This window comes from Tyto alba, unplaced genomic scaffold (genome assembly GCF_018691265.1).
Source record: "Tyto alba isolate M040663 unplaced genomic scaffold, T.alba_DEE_v4.0 Super-Scaffold_40, whole genome shotgun sequence".
NCBI classification, from domain to species: Eukaryota; Metazoa; Chordata; class Aves; order Strigiformes; family Tytonidae; genus Tyto; species Tyto alba.
Window position 1 is genome coordinate 13,162,892 of NW_024881316.1, and position 14,457 is coordinate 13,177,348.

General features: G+C 37.3%; 1 protein-coding gene across 5 annotated transcripts in view; it reads left to right on the plus strand.

Annotated features, from left to right (window-relative positions):
- Positions 1–14,457, plus strand: part of UBE3D (ubiquitin protein ligase E3D) — an 88,886-nt gene that overhangs the window by 46,768 nt on the left and 27,661 nt on the right. For 4 of the 5 annotated variants that reach the window (XM_042803656.1, XM_042803655.1, XM_042803660.1 and 1 more), the window contains one exon: positions 9,258–9,396. The exons of the other annotated variant lie outside the window; for it this stretch is intronic. In XM_042803656.1, the coding sequence (XP_042659590.1) occupies positions 9,258–9,396 (139 nt within the window). The remainder of the gene's footprint in view (positions 1–9,257; positions 9,397–14,457) is intronic. 5 annotated transcript variants of the gene reach the window in all.

Here is a 14,457-nt window from a genome sequence, read left to right on the forward strand (position 1 = left end):
ACTGCACCAGCAGTTCTGTGCAGTGTGGATGTTCAAGAGCAGTTGCAGCAAACTTTACTCAATGCCCAGCAAGAGCTAAGCTCCTGTGCTTTTCTTGGTTTTGCAGGATAACTTCTAAATAACATGCGAGTTCTGCTCTTGCACCCAGCTAGGCAAAAATGGTGTAGGGAATTTTGAAAAGTAGTTTCAAGGAAATACATTGTGAATCCGTTGAATTCTGTCTGCCATGTTTTCTTCCTGTTACGTCTATATATGTTTAAACATCACAAGGCCAGCAGGAGCCGTTTTCTCCATGAGCTTCTATTCCTTAGTCATGCTCTAAAGCAGAACTTCATCATAATTGATGAAAATGTGCTGCACTATTCTGCTTTTACAGCTTCAGCTTTTGCACAAACTCTCGATCTTGCAAATGAATGAAGAAAGAATTTCTCTCCCCATAGGCAGTTACTGTTACGGGTTGGCTCTGTGGATGTAGCTGCTGCTGCTGCTGCTGCTGTACCTTTATGCACAGTGGTTTTGCTGGTAGGACATACCCTGGGAAGTACCTGGCAGGCTTGGGATTTTATATCCAAGGTCAGTTCCTGCAAAATTAAAATTCGTTTTTCTCCTCATTCCACAATCAGCCTATTTTTGCTTACCTGGTGCTGAAACTAAATAAAGATGATAATGGCTTAGTTATACCCACTGACCATCTGTGCATGGTTTGAGTAATGTCATGAATTTTAAGTTTAGTACATTTACAGGTGTTTGTGGTCCCACACATCTGGGTGTCCTATTGAACATAAGTCTGCTTTAGACACTGTTGCTTGATTTAGCTTTTTGTACATTCGTTTTAGATACTGTGAATCTTCAACTTAAAGGTTGCAAAATAGATGAACACCTGCTAATCCTTCCCTCTGATATTTAAGCTTTGTTTCAGTGAATTTTGCAGCTGAAATTCTGTTTTGTCTCCTGCAGAGACTGTACAGTTGGTGCTGTTTTGCAGTGGAATGAAAATATTTTATGGGTGATAAGGTTTGAAATTTAAAATTAATGCTTTTGAAATTGCATAGCAGCCAGCTGGAGGAGGGAAGGTAATGTAGGAAACCAGTTGGTGAACACCCGAAAATCTTTAGTCTGGAGAAGTATGTTGAGCATTACTTTTAAATTGCATGCTTCAAGGCGAAGTTACTCCTGGACAGGATTAAAATCTCAAGATTTATTTCCATGCAAAAAGTTGCATTATGTTGAGATAGCTTTCTCTGCTTCAGAGGAATAATGTACTTGTAAACAACCTTGTCTGTCTTGGCACAATATACCAACACAGTTGCTTGGTTTTCTGTTTTTGCCCTTTACCACTTTGAGAAAAATAATTTAGTTCTGTGGGCTCTACACAGGCTTTCTCTGTGCTAAAAGCATTTTTTAATAACTGCACCAAAACCAGTGTAGCTACATTTACGTTAATATGGGACAGCTGAGGCTTTTAAAACTGTTGGTTAGTGTGAAACAAAACAAAGAGAATTTGGCCTGTACTTTACAGGTTGATACAGGCAGCTTTTACTTCTCTCTCTGATTTCCCTTAAATAGTTTAAAATAATGAAAACGTGTCAAGCAGGGGTAAAATAATAAAAAAAAATTAAAAAAAAAAAATGTAGTTGAGATTCGTATGCAGTTGTCATGCAAACTAAATCTTTGAACCCATTGTCTTTTAGTGTGCCTTTTAGCATGAGTTATTTAATCTATGCTACTTACTGGAGTTAGAAATGAGGAAACTTCATGTGGAATACCTACTTTAAATCACAAAAGCATTCATTGGAGCAAATAGCATAATTTTATTTAAAAGGCCTTTTGAAATATTACGAGAACATTTGATACTTCTTATGTCAGCCCTTCTGAAAAATATTATGGCAATGGGCAGGTGGTACTCTGAGGTTAAATTTGAATTTTCATTATAAGCTTTTCTTATTAGTATTAAATAACTTGTCCTTTTCAAATGGTGACACACTGAAAGTTCAAGAAGGACTTACATTTTGTAGGATAACGTATTTTAAACCTGCTGAATTGTTTTTGTAGTGGATTTCTAGATAACTTCTTTTTGACCAGACTCCAGAAGTGCGTGGGTTTTTTATTCAAAATAAGTATTAGTTGGAAAAAAGACAGAAGACTACTAATAATGGTTATGTGTTTGTGTATACAAGTATTACATCTTTTAAAATTAATTTATATAAATATGCTATAACTATAATATGATTGATTTATAATTAATATCTAATTATATATACTATATTAAACTATATGTACTATATACTGTATATGTGATGTAATTTTACTATAAGGATTATATATCAGTAACTTCCTTATAAGATTGCTTTACAAGAGAGAGTATTTAAGACTACTTGAAAGTATAGAAGTTCAGTTAGATAAGCCTTCATTCCGTCTCTGTAACGATGCACTGAAAAGAATTAAGGTTTGAAACTTAGAGATGGAGTTTCTGTTGTTGGCCACAATAGTCCATTGCAAAAAATCTAAAAAAGCACCTCTTCATGTGGATCCCTGGATCACTGCTCTCTGTCTTCTTCTCTTGCGATGTGCCTCTTCTCTTGCTGATTTCCTCGCAAGGACACCAGTGGGTTAAATTTCTGTTCTTCCCTCTGTTGTCTCTTATGAAAGATTTAGTACCTATTGGTTTGGGATACCATGTGACTAGTAAAGATCACAGGGAAAATTTGCTCAAAACCCACATTTGAAACTCCCAGCTCTTGAGGATGAATATTGAATGATATTAGAACAAGACTGCAGATGTTTGTTTTAGGAGGGAAGCAGTGATTCTGTAAAGAAAGTTTTATTTTTCCAAAGGAGTTTGCTGTAGGCTGTGGAAGCACTGCAGTTCTTAGTGTTCCATATTATTTAAATTTTGGCAAGAGTTTAGTAGCTAATGAGCATGCATTGATTTTTGTGTCATTTTTAGATCACTGCAAGGATAATTAAAAGTATAAATAACTTAGCCTCCCTGTGTATTAAGTATATAGACACATCATCAACTATAATTTAGAATTGTTTTTAGATTAAATCATTTTTACAAATAGTTATTTAATTTAACAGGTTTGTCCTTTGGTTCAGTAAAGTCATCTGTCATTTATATCAGAGCTGTAGCTCGTGGAAAGGGCAGCTTTAACAACATTCAGTGAACTCTGAGCGTCAGGGCTGAGCTTCTGTCAGCTTTTATGTGGATTCTTCAGCACAGCCTTGATCCTGCAAAACACTGAAGCCATAGCTAATATAGTAATCTCCTTTATGGGTTTCACAGCATTTGGAGCCCTAAACGCAGAGTGCATCTACCTAGATCGTAACTAATCAAGTCACATTAATCCGGTGCCTTGCTAGCAACACTGAGTAGTGCTCTGAGTAAAAGCTTTTTCATTTTCCAGTTTTGATCTCTGTAGACTACCCTAGGTTAATGTATTTATTTAATATATTTATTTTTAGAAGTAGCCTGGTAAATCAGAAGTGGTGATTTTTTCCTTCTGGAAAGGAAGAAGGGGCTTACCTGTTCCTCTTCAAAAGCAGACTTATTTTGTCTGTTGCTGAGACAGTTGCATTTTGAAGTGAATCTCATACACGATGGAAGGTGATCACTAATGATAAGTGGCCTTGGCACTGATGTAAGGGGCTTCTTTTGAAAGAAGTGCAATCTAGTGAGAAGTCTGGTCCAGTTTTTCAAAATCTTGTGAGAATCCTTATCATTTTTTCCTGGTTTTGAAAAATAAAGATTTCTCTTGCCTCACTGACATGCCATGAATATTGTGTTTTTTGTGAAGACTTAGGACACTACGGGTGGGTTCCACAACTTGATGGATGACTGTTTGCTAGTACTTAAGGAATTGTGAAATAACTGAATTACACTGTTTTGGTGTCTTAAACCTTGCTTTTAAGGACATAATGTTCAAACGTTACTTTGACTTCTGTAGGCATTTTAGCAATTCCTTCGGATCTATTTCATAATGAGCAGTGGAGAAATACCATACTTTGATGAATGGTGAGTCAAAGGTGCTTGTCTGAAAATACTATGATCAGTTACTTCTGCTGGAGAAGTAATTGTTATCTTTAGTCTTATTGGAGTAGTTGTTCTCAAGTTTGCTCATCTCTGCTTTCAGAGGAATTCAGCTAGGAATTTTCCTAGCTGTATTTCTTTGACTGGTTATGGGAACCTGACAACCATATCATGCTCTAAATTTCTCCTTCAAACAATCCGTTCTTTAGAAAAAACATAGAAAAGAACAAAGGGAAAGATAGTCTCAGACTTCCATCTTTATTTCTTATTTGTTTTGAATGTTTCATTCTGACACTTTAGCACATAGCACGTAGTCATTCTGTATTAGCATTGTGCACAATAGCTGAAATGTCTTCTCCCTGGAGTAGAATTTTATTCATTTCACTTTCTGTGTACTACTTTGGTTCTGAAATGTATGCCATAAATAAATGAAACAGTTTGATTAGAATTCATGGTATACAGTTCTGTCTTTCTCGAAATGAAAGTTATATGAAGGTTTTAATTATATCTTTAAATCTTGTGTCTGTTTATTGTGTTTTCACGGATGAGACTAATGTGTATCTTGTAGATGAAACAGAAGGGTTGAGTTTGAAGTGTCACAGTAATCCGAAGAGGCTGAATCTCACGTTTGGTTAACACTGGGAAGAGCTCTGGCTCTTGCTCTTAGAGGTGATCAATTCCATTATCACCAACCCTTATTCCTGCCTTAAAACTTAAGAGGTTTTAATTTCCAGTTGTCCTGAACCCACAAAATTGAGTGCATATAAGTAAAAGCACCAAGTCTCTCACTATGTCTCGTTCAGGAGGGAGTATGGTAGGCTGTGAAGAATGTGTTTACTTTGCTTGTAGTAGTTGATTGTGCTAGGTAGAAATGGCATATTATTGAGTTTATGCTAATATTGTCCCAGGTAAAGATCACTTGAGTATCTGGTATATATGTTGCTGAGCTCCATCAGCAGCTTTTCTCTGTGAAATAACTAATGTGGATTTCTCCTCATTACTCAGACACTGATTTTCAGGAAAACATGAAACTTCCCCTTTTCTGATCTTTCTTAAGGAAATTTGGTTGAAATTGGCTAAGAGGTTGAAAAGTTCTGGGAAAGCAGGGGATAAAGAACAGAGGAAGAAAATGGGAAGGATGGAGTGACAGACAGGATGCTTAGAATGATTTGGGGTTTTCAGTTGGTGAGATCACTGGCAGGCAAAACTGAATGATGATGATGATGATTTACAGAGGTGGATTTATTGTCCTGTGAAAAAAATTCACTCTGATATATCCTTTTCTTAACTGAGAGCCTGCTCCTAGTTTGGACCATTTTACTGAGTATGTTTTACTACATCTTATTGTTTTAAAGCCTGGTTTCTAAAGCTGACTCTCATCGCCCTCAAACACTGTCAAGGTCGGTATGTAGTGGTGAGATTTTACCTGTCATAAAGTCAGTCCGAAGTAGAGGCAGCCTTGTGCTCTGCGATGACTTAGGGAATCTGTGTGGAATTTATGAATTATACTTGATACTGAGGGTCATAAATTTTTTTTTTTTGTCAGTCTGGGTAGTCTAGAATCTCAAGGCTTCTTTGCAATGTGGAAAAGTTGAATGCTTGCAGAAGGAAGAACACAAAATACCATTATTTCTCTTGTTAACCTCATCTTCCTCCAGCTGATCTGTTTTACCTTCCCCTTATTCCTTTCAGCCAGCATAGCAAGCTGTGCTGTGCTCTCTGGGAATTATGCTGGCTCTTGCCTTTACTCACAAAAGGAACAGGCTCAGCTCAGCCTGCTTTCTCTCGAGGGAAGCTTAGAAGTCAGAATTCATTGCTGAGTAAAGGGATTAAGGAGCAGAGGAAGAAAGCACATGCATGCAAAGTCCCATCTACATCCAAAGTTACCATACACATATCTTAGTCCTACTGCTTTCTTTCCGATCTTCTTCCACAGGCCTTCCAAAAACTCCTTCTGACACTTTGCCCTATCTTAATGTCACATTGAATTATTGTTATTTAAGATCCAGAGAGCAAAACACAGTTTTGTTTACATGGCTGAGAAAGTCTGGGCCAGCTCAAACTGTTGGCATTTGGGGTTGGTCTGGGAGGAACTACTGAGCTGATGGGCTGAGTTGTCCTCTGTGAGTGCTCACTCTCCTGAGGAGCACTATCAGCCAGTCTGCCTTTTTCAGTAAGTGGAAAGCAAACAATCTCCTCTCCTGTACTGAGATGACTCTCCTTATACAGAAAGGTTCTGTGAAACTAAGGTGAAAAACTAGGGGTTTCTTGTGTGTTGTTTTGCTTTTGTTTTAAGCATAGACATTTTTCTCCTTCCTCTACAATGAAGACTATGGAAAAATACTCCCAAGAGTAATAGGGGTAAAGAAAAAGAGAGAGACATGATCTAAAGAAGCAGTGACTTCCCACAACTGCATGTGTTAAATGCTGTGAAAGGACAGGTTGTAAAGACAGAGTCCTAACACGAGTGTTCATGTAGCAGTTAAGTGCTAGGACGCGTATGGTTTGTTTGTAGTAAGGGAATACATTGGAATCGTTTCAGGAGATGCTAATAACCGAGCCATTAATAAACAATAATTGCAATATAATTAGGCTAGATGTCATTATGCAAGCAGTCTTTCCCTCCAAAAAAACAACAGCCACCAAAAAAAAAGCCCTAATGCCATGTCAGAGCTGTAAGAGTTGGACTTTAAGATGAGGAGGCAGCTTCAAGAAATCCTTGAGTCAAAATGCCTGAATAGGATCAGAGTACTGAAATAAGCTGTGATGTTTTGAATATTGGTGGAGGTTCTGGAAAGGTTCTTTTCAGAGAGGGTGTTGATCTGTGGAAACGCCTCCCCAGGACCCAGAACCTTAGCATATCACCTCCAGTCTCCAACTTTCTATCTGTGTCTGAAGGTGCCTGCACAGTGCTTTGTTTAGATTTGCTGATTTCTGAAAAATTGAAAGCCCTGATTTTGCTAGCTTCACCTAAATTTGCCTGTATCACCAGACGAGATTGTAAAAAAGGTAGAACAAAGACCTAGTAAGGAACATATAAAGGTAAGTTTCTAATTATGTGCTGAAATTAAGTTACCAAATTATAATGAAATCTAAAACTCAATTCTGGATTACAGTTAACAAGACTCCTTGGTTCCTGGCTGCTCAGCGCTCATCATCTAAGGCTGGATGTTCCTCCTGGAGCATTTACAGAATCTCTGGACCAGTCAGGGCTGCCTCTCCTGGGCTTGGCTGCTTGCATAGTCATTTAAAAGAATTCTGCTTCCTTTCAATATAGACAGAGTATCTGGGGCTTAACTGGAGGCATGTACCTTTCAATAATGAAAATACTCCAGGGTGTCTTCTAAACCTTCCTGTTGTAGCAGATAGTTTTTTTTGTGGTAGCTTTAAACGGCTTTTCCAGATCCATCTGGCACAGTGTAAGTGTCCAGCGACATACTATGTATTATGAAGGCTGCTAATGGCAGCAGGTTTTGGCCTCTACCCTTTGGTATGGTCTCTGACACATGTGGAGACCTTAAGTGGTGCAGTGCCATTAGAAGTACCAGAGGGTGCTGCCTTCCTTCTCCTTACCAAGGACAGTTTAGACTGCCTTATGTCAGTGACCCACTCACTTTGGTGAAGGTTGAGAAAAGACTTGGTATATCTGGTAATTTAGAAGTCTTATAATTCTCTTTGTCTTTTACTGTGGATTTAAAAAGAATGAGAGAAAGCATGCATTTTTTTTAGGGAGATGAAAGCCCCTCTGACCTTGTGTGAGTATGGGTCGCGCTTCTGTGTATTGAAGCAGAAGTGGATTCTTACGCACCCACAGATAAATGAGGTAGGAGGAAAAAACGTAAAGATTAGGAAAGAGAAAACCAAACAGTTAAAATTCAAGAGGCCAGTTTCAAACAGATGGAGGTAAGAAAATGCAAATACACTCACTCTTTGAAGATAGATATGTAAATTGTGCTAAGTAGAAGCACAATTTACATACCTTCATCTCCTAGCTAAGAAGGTGATAGGAAGAGTTAATAATGGAAGCATATGTACAAAAAGTGTATATGTAAGCATATATCTAAGAAGCAAGACTTTACAGAGAATCGGGTTTGGGAGACTTGAGAGAATGAGAACTATCCAGAATGACATAGATATTCTGAAGAAAGTATTTGCTCATACTGGATGTCGGGGTGATGCCTCCTCTCTTAGGTGCCTAAAAAAATGCAGCTGTTTCTAGGTAAGACATTAAAACAAGGTGATATATTCATGAGCATATCATGGTTCAGTCAGAGTAATATATTTCCAGAAGAGTTGGAGGAATCTAAAAGTGAAAGCTGACGCTAAAATTATTTATTGAAATCGTGAAGTCTTGGGCATGGAAGGGTAGCGATCATTGTCTTCCGAAGTGATGCTTTCAGATCTGCTGAGAATAATCTGCATCCATCTTGCTCTGGAGTATCTGATACTCGTTGATCAGATAAAATTTTTAAACTAAGTAGATCACTGATCAGTCTGACAGTTTGTACATTAGGGAAGAAACAAGCCTGAACAGTAGGAAGTGGAACGTTCCTGTGTTTTCAGTTAATCTTGTTGAACTGATCTTGTTCTTCAGCATGTGGTAGCAGAAAGTTTATATAAATGTGCTTTCAGAATGTTGTTTTTATGACTAGCTCTAGAAATCTTAATTCTTTTAATACATCTAAAGCAGAAAGCTGTATAATGTGAACTGGGATTGAGTTTTTGCTTGGTATAGACTGTTAGTAAGTTTCCAGTGAGAGCATCGTAAACATCAATTTTGAAAATCATGTCTGACCTGTCTTTGCAGAAGTAAAAGCACATTTTTCTTTCTAGCAACAAAATAAGGAGGAGACATGTTCTATGTAGAATATATATAGAAACACTGTATAATGGGAAATTGCCAGTGGCAGATGAAATTTGGTTCGGAAATAATCAAACTTTCAATTAGAAGTCTGAGCAGATTGCTAGGTTTTCCTTTCACATTATATATCCTTTTGTAAAATAAGTGAAACGGGAAAGGTGTTCTCTAAATGCACCTTGTATTTCTGGTAAAACGCGCTTATCCGTGACTTTTACAGGAAAAATGTGAATAAAATCTTTTATGGCAATGCTATGACACTTTCTAATATTTATTTGAAACCTGGGGTTTAGATAGATTTTAAGAGAAGGGCAAAGTGTTGTGGTTTTTTGTTGTTGTTTTTTTTTTTTTTTTTTTTTAACTTTATAGCCTTGCTGATGAGTGGGAAAATGATATTGGAGTTCATCCTTTAAAGTTTCCATCAGAAACATGTTTGGAATTACTGCTGATACTGGGTTTGAGTACCACCTCTCTGCCACCTTCACTTCGATGCATGAACTCTTTTCAGGTAAGGAACAGCTGCTCTTTCAATATAAGGGTGTTATTTCTAGGAAAAAGAGAGATCGCTGGGGCCCATAAACCCTTTCAGAGTAAAGGTTTATGTCCTGTAGTTGCATGATTCTCCATTATATTAAATATAGCATTGGAGAACTTCTCGTAGTGCTCAGTTTCTTTCAGTTGTATTATATGTAGACCAAGAAAGGAAATATCACTGGATTTTTACACAGTGAATCACTGTTTAAATTAAATTAGATGTTTAAAGAAATTTCATCAAGCTTTGTCTGGAGTAGCTGGAATCATTCTATAAAATCTTCTTGGCTTAAAAAAAAAAAATAAAAAAATTCCTCAGCTAAAATAAAGAATTCAAGGGGTGAAAACCTGTAAAATTAGGAGTGAAGCATTCACAGTTTTTTCCAGTGCTCTTTTGTATGTTACTGCTGAAGTTCTCATCAGTCATAGAAATTTTCCTAAGAAAACGTTGTTGCAGGCATATTAAATTATGATTTTAATTTGTCATGTGTCTGAAGACATACGATTTTTACAAATGAAATAGAGACATCTCAATTCATGATGATATATCAACTCAACCTTTTTATGATGTTTCTGTCTTCCTACATAGTCCATCAGTTGTGCATTGATACAAATGTAAAGTAACCAGCCGTTGAGCAGTAAGCATACCTGAATCTGTGTTTGTTTTGACATCTGTAGAAGAGTCATCATCTTAGTGAGACTGAGTGTCCCAAACAGTTCATAGCACAAAACCTGGTAGCTACTATTTGTTCATACTGCCAGTTTGTAGTTAAGGCACATTTAATTAGTGTTCCTGAGTTCTGTTTACTGAAAAATAATCTTAATGTGGAATTCTGAAGCCAGAAAGAACATGGTCATAAACCAAAATCAGGCAGTTGATTTTAATAGAGTTACACTGGTATACAACTGCTGAAAACACATCTAGATGTTAGGAAGTAAGTATGCACCTGCATTGTCTTCTCCCTTTGAATTTTATGAGGTTGGAAACAGGGGATCTGTGTACAGTGAACTCTCAGGTATGGCAGCAGCCATTGATTGATACAACATGATATCTCAATACCCAAGGACGGATTTGTTATTGGGTTGTACATTCATAGGAAATAAAATTGAAGAATCTCCTGGGTGCCAGCAGAGTGAGATCTCAAAAATTACGAGATTAGGATTAGCCAGTACTAGTTACCCGTGCGGTTGAACAGTCCGTGTTTCCTATTAAGAAGTGAGCATTTTGGTTGTCTAATCCAGGAGGTTGTATTCCTTGTCCATTACATTGCCAGTAATCTGAGGTATTCTCTGCTTTACCTGTGATTGATAGGTTAAGTAGGAGTCTCTTCTTGTGTGCTGAGACTGTATGTCCTGTCTTGTTTCTGCACGTACTCGGCCCAAAGTTGTGGATTTGGGATTTCCTTTGGTTTGTATATCTGGCTAGAGATAGAAAGGGACAAGTGACTGTCAACTGGTACAGGGAATAATGATATTAAATTATGCTGTTGCCTGAGCATAAGATCCCTTTGCATCCAAAATAGTGAAGATAGTGAGTCAAACAGGAAATAATAAAAGGGCACTAATTGAAAACTAGTATTTCATGTGTCGTAATGGAATAATGGCAAAATGACAAAAACTGTTTTTCATTTATTTTGTGCTAGACCTAGACCTGGCAATAGTCTAGAAAAAAAAAAAAAAATCTATATTACAATAATCCTTGTATTTGAACTGAAAAGAATTGCAGAATTTCTTGTTATCCACATGTGGCAGTCTTGTTCAACAGAAGGCCAGGCTCTTGGTGCTGAACACTGGCATATGAATACTGGGGGAGTTAGAAGGGAAAAGACCTCAAGAAAGTGCGAGAGGTTTTTCCTTTCCTAAGTGTTCCCACTGTTGGACATGTGGTGTGGAGCTAAATGGACCACTAGATTCTACTGATGCTTTTCTTTATGTTTTGATACAGTATTTTTGCAAATGCATCTAAGAGGTAGCTGTATATGCAGTGATCTAAAATTTATAGTTTAACTCCTTATATAATGTCAAGTATAGCTTTAAAAAATCCAATTGTTTTTAATTAGGTAGCCAAAAATAATCTCACTCACACCCCTGTGTTGTTCAGGGCTGTATTTACCCTCTCTTCCTATTATATTACAATATTGCACTGCTGACATGCCAAAATTTTAGTTGGCATACATATGCACTGGATGATGTTTAAGTTGTAAAAAGCACACGAAGGAAATGTGCTTAGCTGCTAATCATCTCTGTACTAAATTCTGTTCTTTGTGCTCTAGAAGTGCTCTGGGACTGGCTTAGCAGACTCCATATCTGTACTGAGACATAAATTACATTTTATTTTCCAGTGGTGTGCTACTACTTAGTAACATAATATTTGAAATCACATTTCAATTCCGTTTTGACCCTGGGAAGATCTCTATGTGTGATTTATGTCACTGGAGGAGCCTGTAAGAGAGGAGCAGCAGCAGACTATGTTACATAGCTCTCTGCTGAGTTTAAGGTGCTCACTGCAGCCAGCTTTTAAGCTTCCCAAGCTGTTGGTCCTAGGTACTAGATTGTCTTTAGTTCATCTCTCGTTACCTGTGTAGTTGTTCTGGTAGACTGTAGGGAGTTAAATCTTAGGAAGCTTGAGCCTGGAAACTCTGAGGGACCAAAGTGGATAGACTGATTCTTGCTGGTTGGTCACTGCCCCCTGGGTTTACTGGAGAATATGGATTTGCGTACCTGATTTACACCTTCCCAGGTTTGTAATCCCTCACCCATATTAAAGAGGTCTCAGATCAAAGGAATAGGATTGACTGAGTCACTTGATCTTTATACTGGAGCAATGCAGAAAGCAGTAAGAAGGGAGAGAGGAGTTTGTTACTAGAAAAGACTGAAATAATCTTTACCTTGCTATTGCTCTGAGCATGGTTTTGCTGCTCTCTCCTCACGCCTGTGACACTGGGGAAGGCTGTGTTACCTTATTGCACCCCTGATCTGTCTGGCCCTCCACCCACCTAAGCTGTCAGCCCTTTGCTTTAGGAACGATTGGGCTTGACTTTGTATTATTCTTAATACTTGCGAACACTTAGAGCTAGCACCCACTTGAGTTATCGTGTACTTTATCACTGAACTGTTCAGCTGCTGCTCCTCAGCACAGTCTGGGAGGGTGTGTTGGTACTTTAGAGCCACACAAAACGGTTAACACGGGGGGATGCTTTAAAGTGACAAGTAATCTCTGCTGTGTTTTGCTAACCTTATCTCGTCTTTCTCTGAATTCAAGCACGGTGAACAGAAAATGTCCTGGATATTGAATAGTTATGGTGATCTATGGGGCTGTTCAGCACATTCTCTCCCACTGCTGATACTGTGGGAAAACAGGCATTTCACTTCCCATCTCAAGGCACTATTCAAAAGGCCACAGACTGTAACAAGAGTTCTCAGAGTTAAATAGATCACTGTTTTATTTTTGCTTTTATAGTTGCATGAAATTGAAAGAAGATTGTGATTAAGAACTGCCAAACAGTTTCAAAATTTCATTTGAAATAGCCCTCAATATTTTTTGGTGCACCCAATGCCACTGGTAGCTTATCAGCTCACAGTCCAATTTGGTTAAGAGAAGTAGAGTCAGTGTCTAAGAAAAAACAAAAAGTGTTCATTCTGTTGTTGCAGTAAGCATTCCTAGAGGTGCCTCTGAAGGAAAAACTCATTTGCAGTTACTTTGCCTCCAAAAAAAAAGTTTCTCATAACTGTCAAGTTCTCTCTCATCTAAAGTCTTTTAATAGAGTACAGAAAACTTCCTAAAAGTGACAGGTTTATAGATATAAAGTAGCAAGTTGATCAGAAAACAAAAGAATGAATAAATACAGTATTCATTACAGTTTAATGCATCTAGTATATGAGTATTGAAAGTACTCAAAAGACTCATGGAAGACAAAATACAAAATTACTGCTGTCTGTCAGGTCTACGTGTGATCTGAACTAAGGTGTGTCTTGATATTCAGTGCTTTTTAATATTGATACTTTTGATTTTTATATGTGTGTGTATATATACATATTTATAAAAAGCACTTTCAAACTTCTTTATTGCAAAAATAAGTTAGCTGAAGATAGAGGACACTTGCAGATGCATCTGTGTTTTCTCGCAGTCCTTTTTGAAGCAAACAGCTGAGTAAAATTTAGAAAAGTCTGCTAAGCTCAGCTCCTCCTTTTGGTCCGTTCTGGGCATTTGGAACAGTGGAAGTTGCACAGATGCATTTAAGTTGAACCCCACTACTTTGGAGCACTGTCAGATAGCAGCAAAGACAGGACAAGGAGCTACTCTGGTTCAGAATTGTTTGTGAAATAGTGATAAAAGAGATGAAAATATCAAGAGGAAAGGAATGGCTTTCAGAATATTGTGTCTTTCATTAAACTTTCCCATAAAGGAAAAATAAAATGTCTATTTGTGCAGTAAAATATTAAAAAAACATTTTTTAAAATTACATGCTGTATTACTTTCTTACTGAAGATCTTCCACAAAATGAGTTATAGATTTCAACATGTGTATTCTGTAATATTTTGCAGATAACGAATGATATCCTAAATACAGTAAGATATTTTTTGACAGGGGTTTTTTAAATTTTTTTCTGAAGCTTGTGGCTCTGAAACTTCTGAATGAACATTGACAGTAATATGGAAAACCCACTGCAAATTCATTGCAGTCTCTGTTGAAATACAGTCATTTTTGTTTCCCTTAGCTGACCAGTTTTACAAAATGTAAACTACAATGATGAAAACAAGTGTACTTAGTGTCAGCCTCTTTTGGCTGCTCCTATTTCCCTCAAACTAAAGGTGATTCAGTTTTTGCAGATTAGTATAAAAGTGCCTGCTATGGCCTTATTCTAATTTTGACTAACTCAGATAGGTTGCCAGGATGACATAGGATGGGTTAATTTTCTCTTTTATTGTGATGATTATGTGGAAGTTTTTAAGTTTTATTTCAAACAATTTAATTTAAATAGGAAGTAAGTACCCAACCCTTATATGGGAAAGCAGATGTAGTTTTGTAAAATATGCA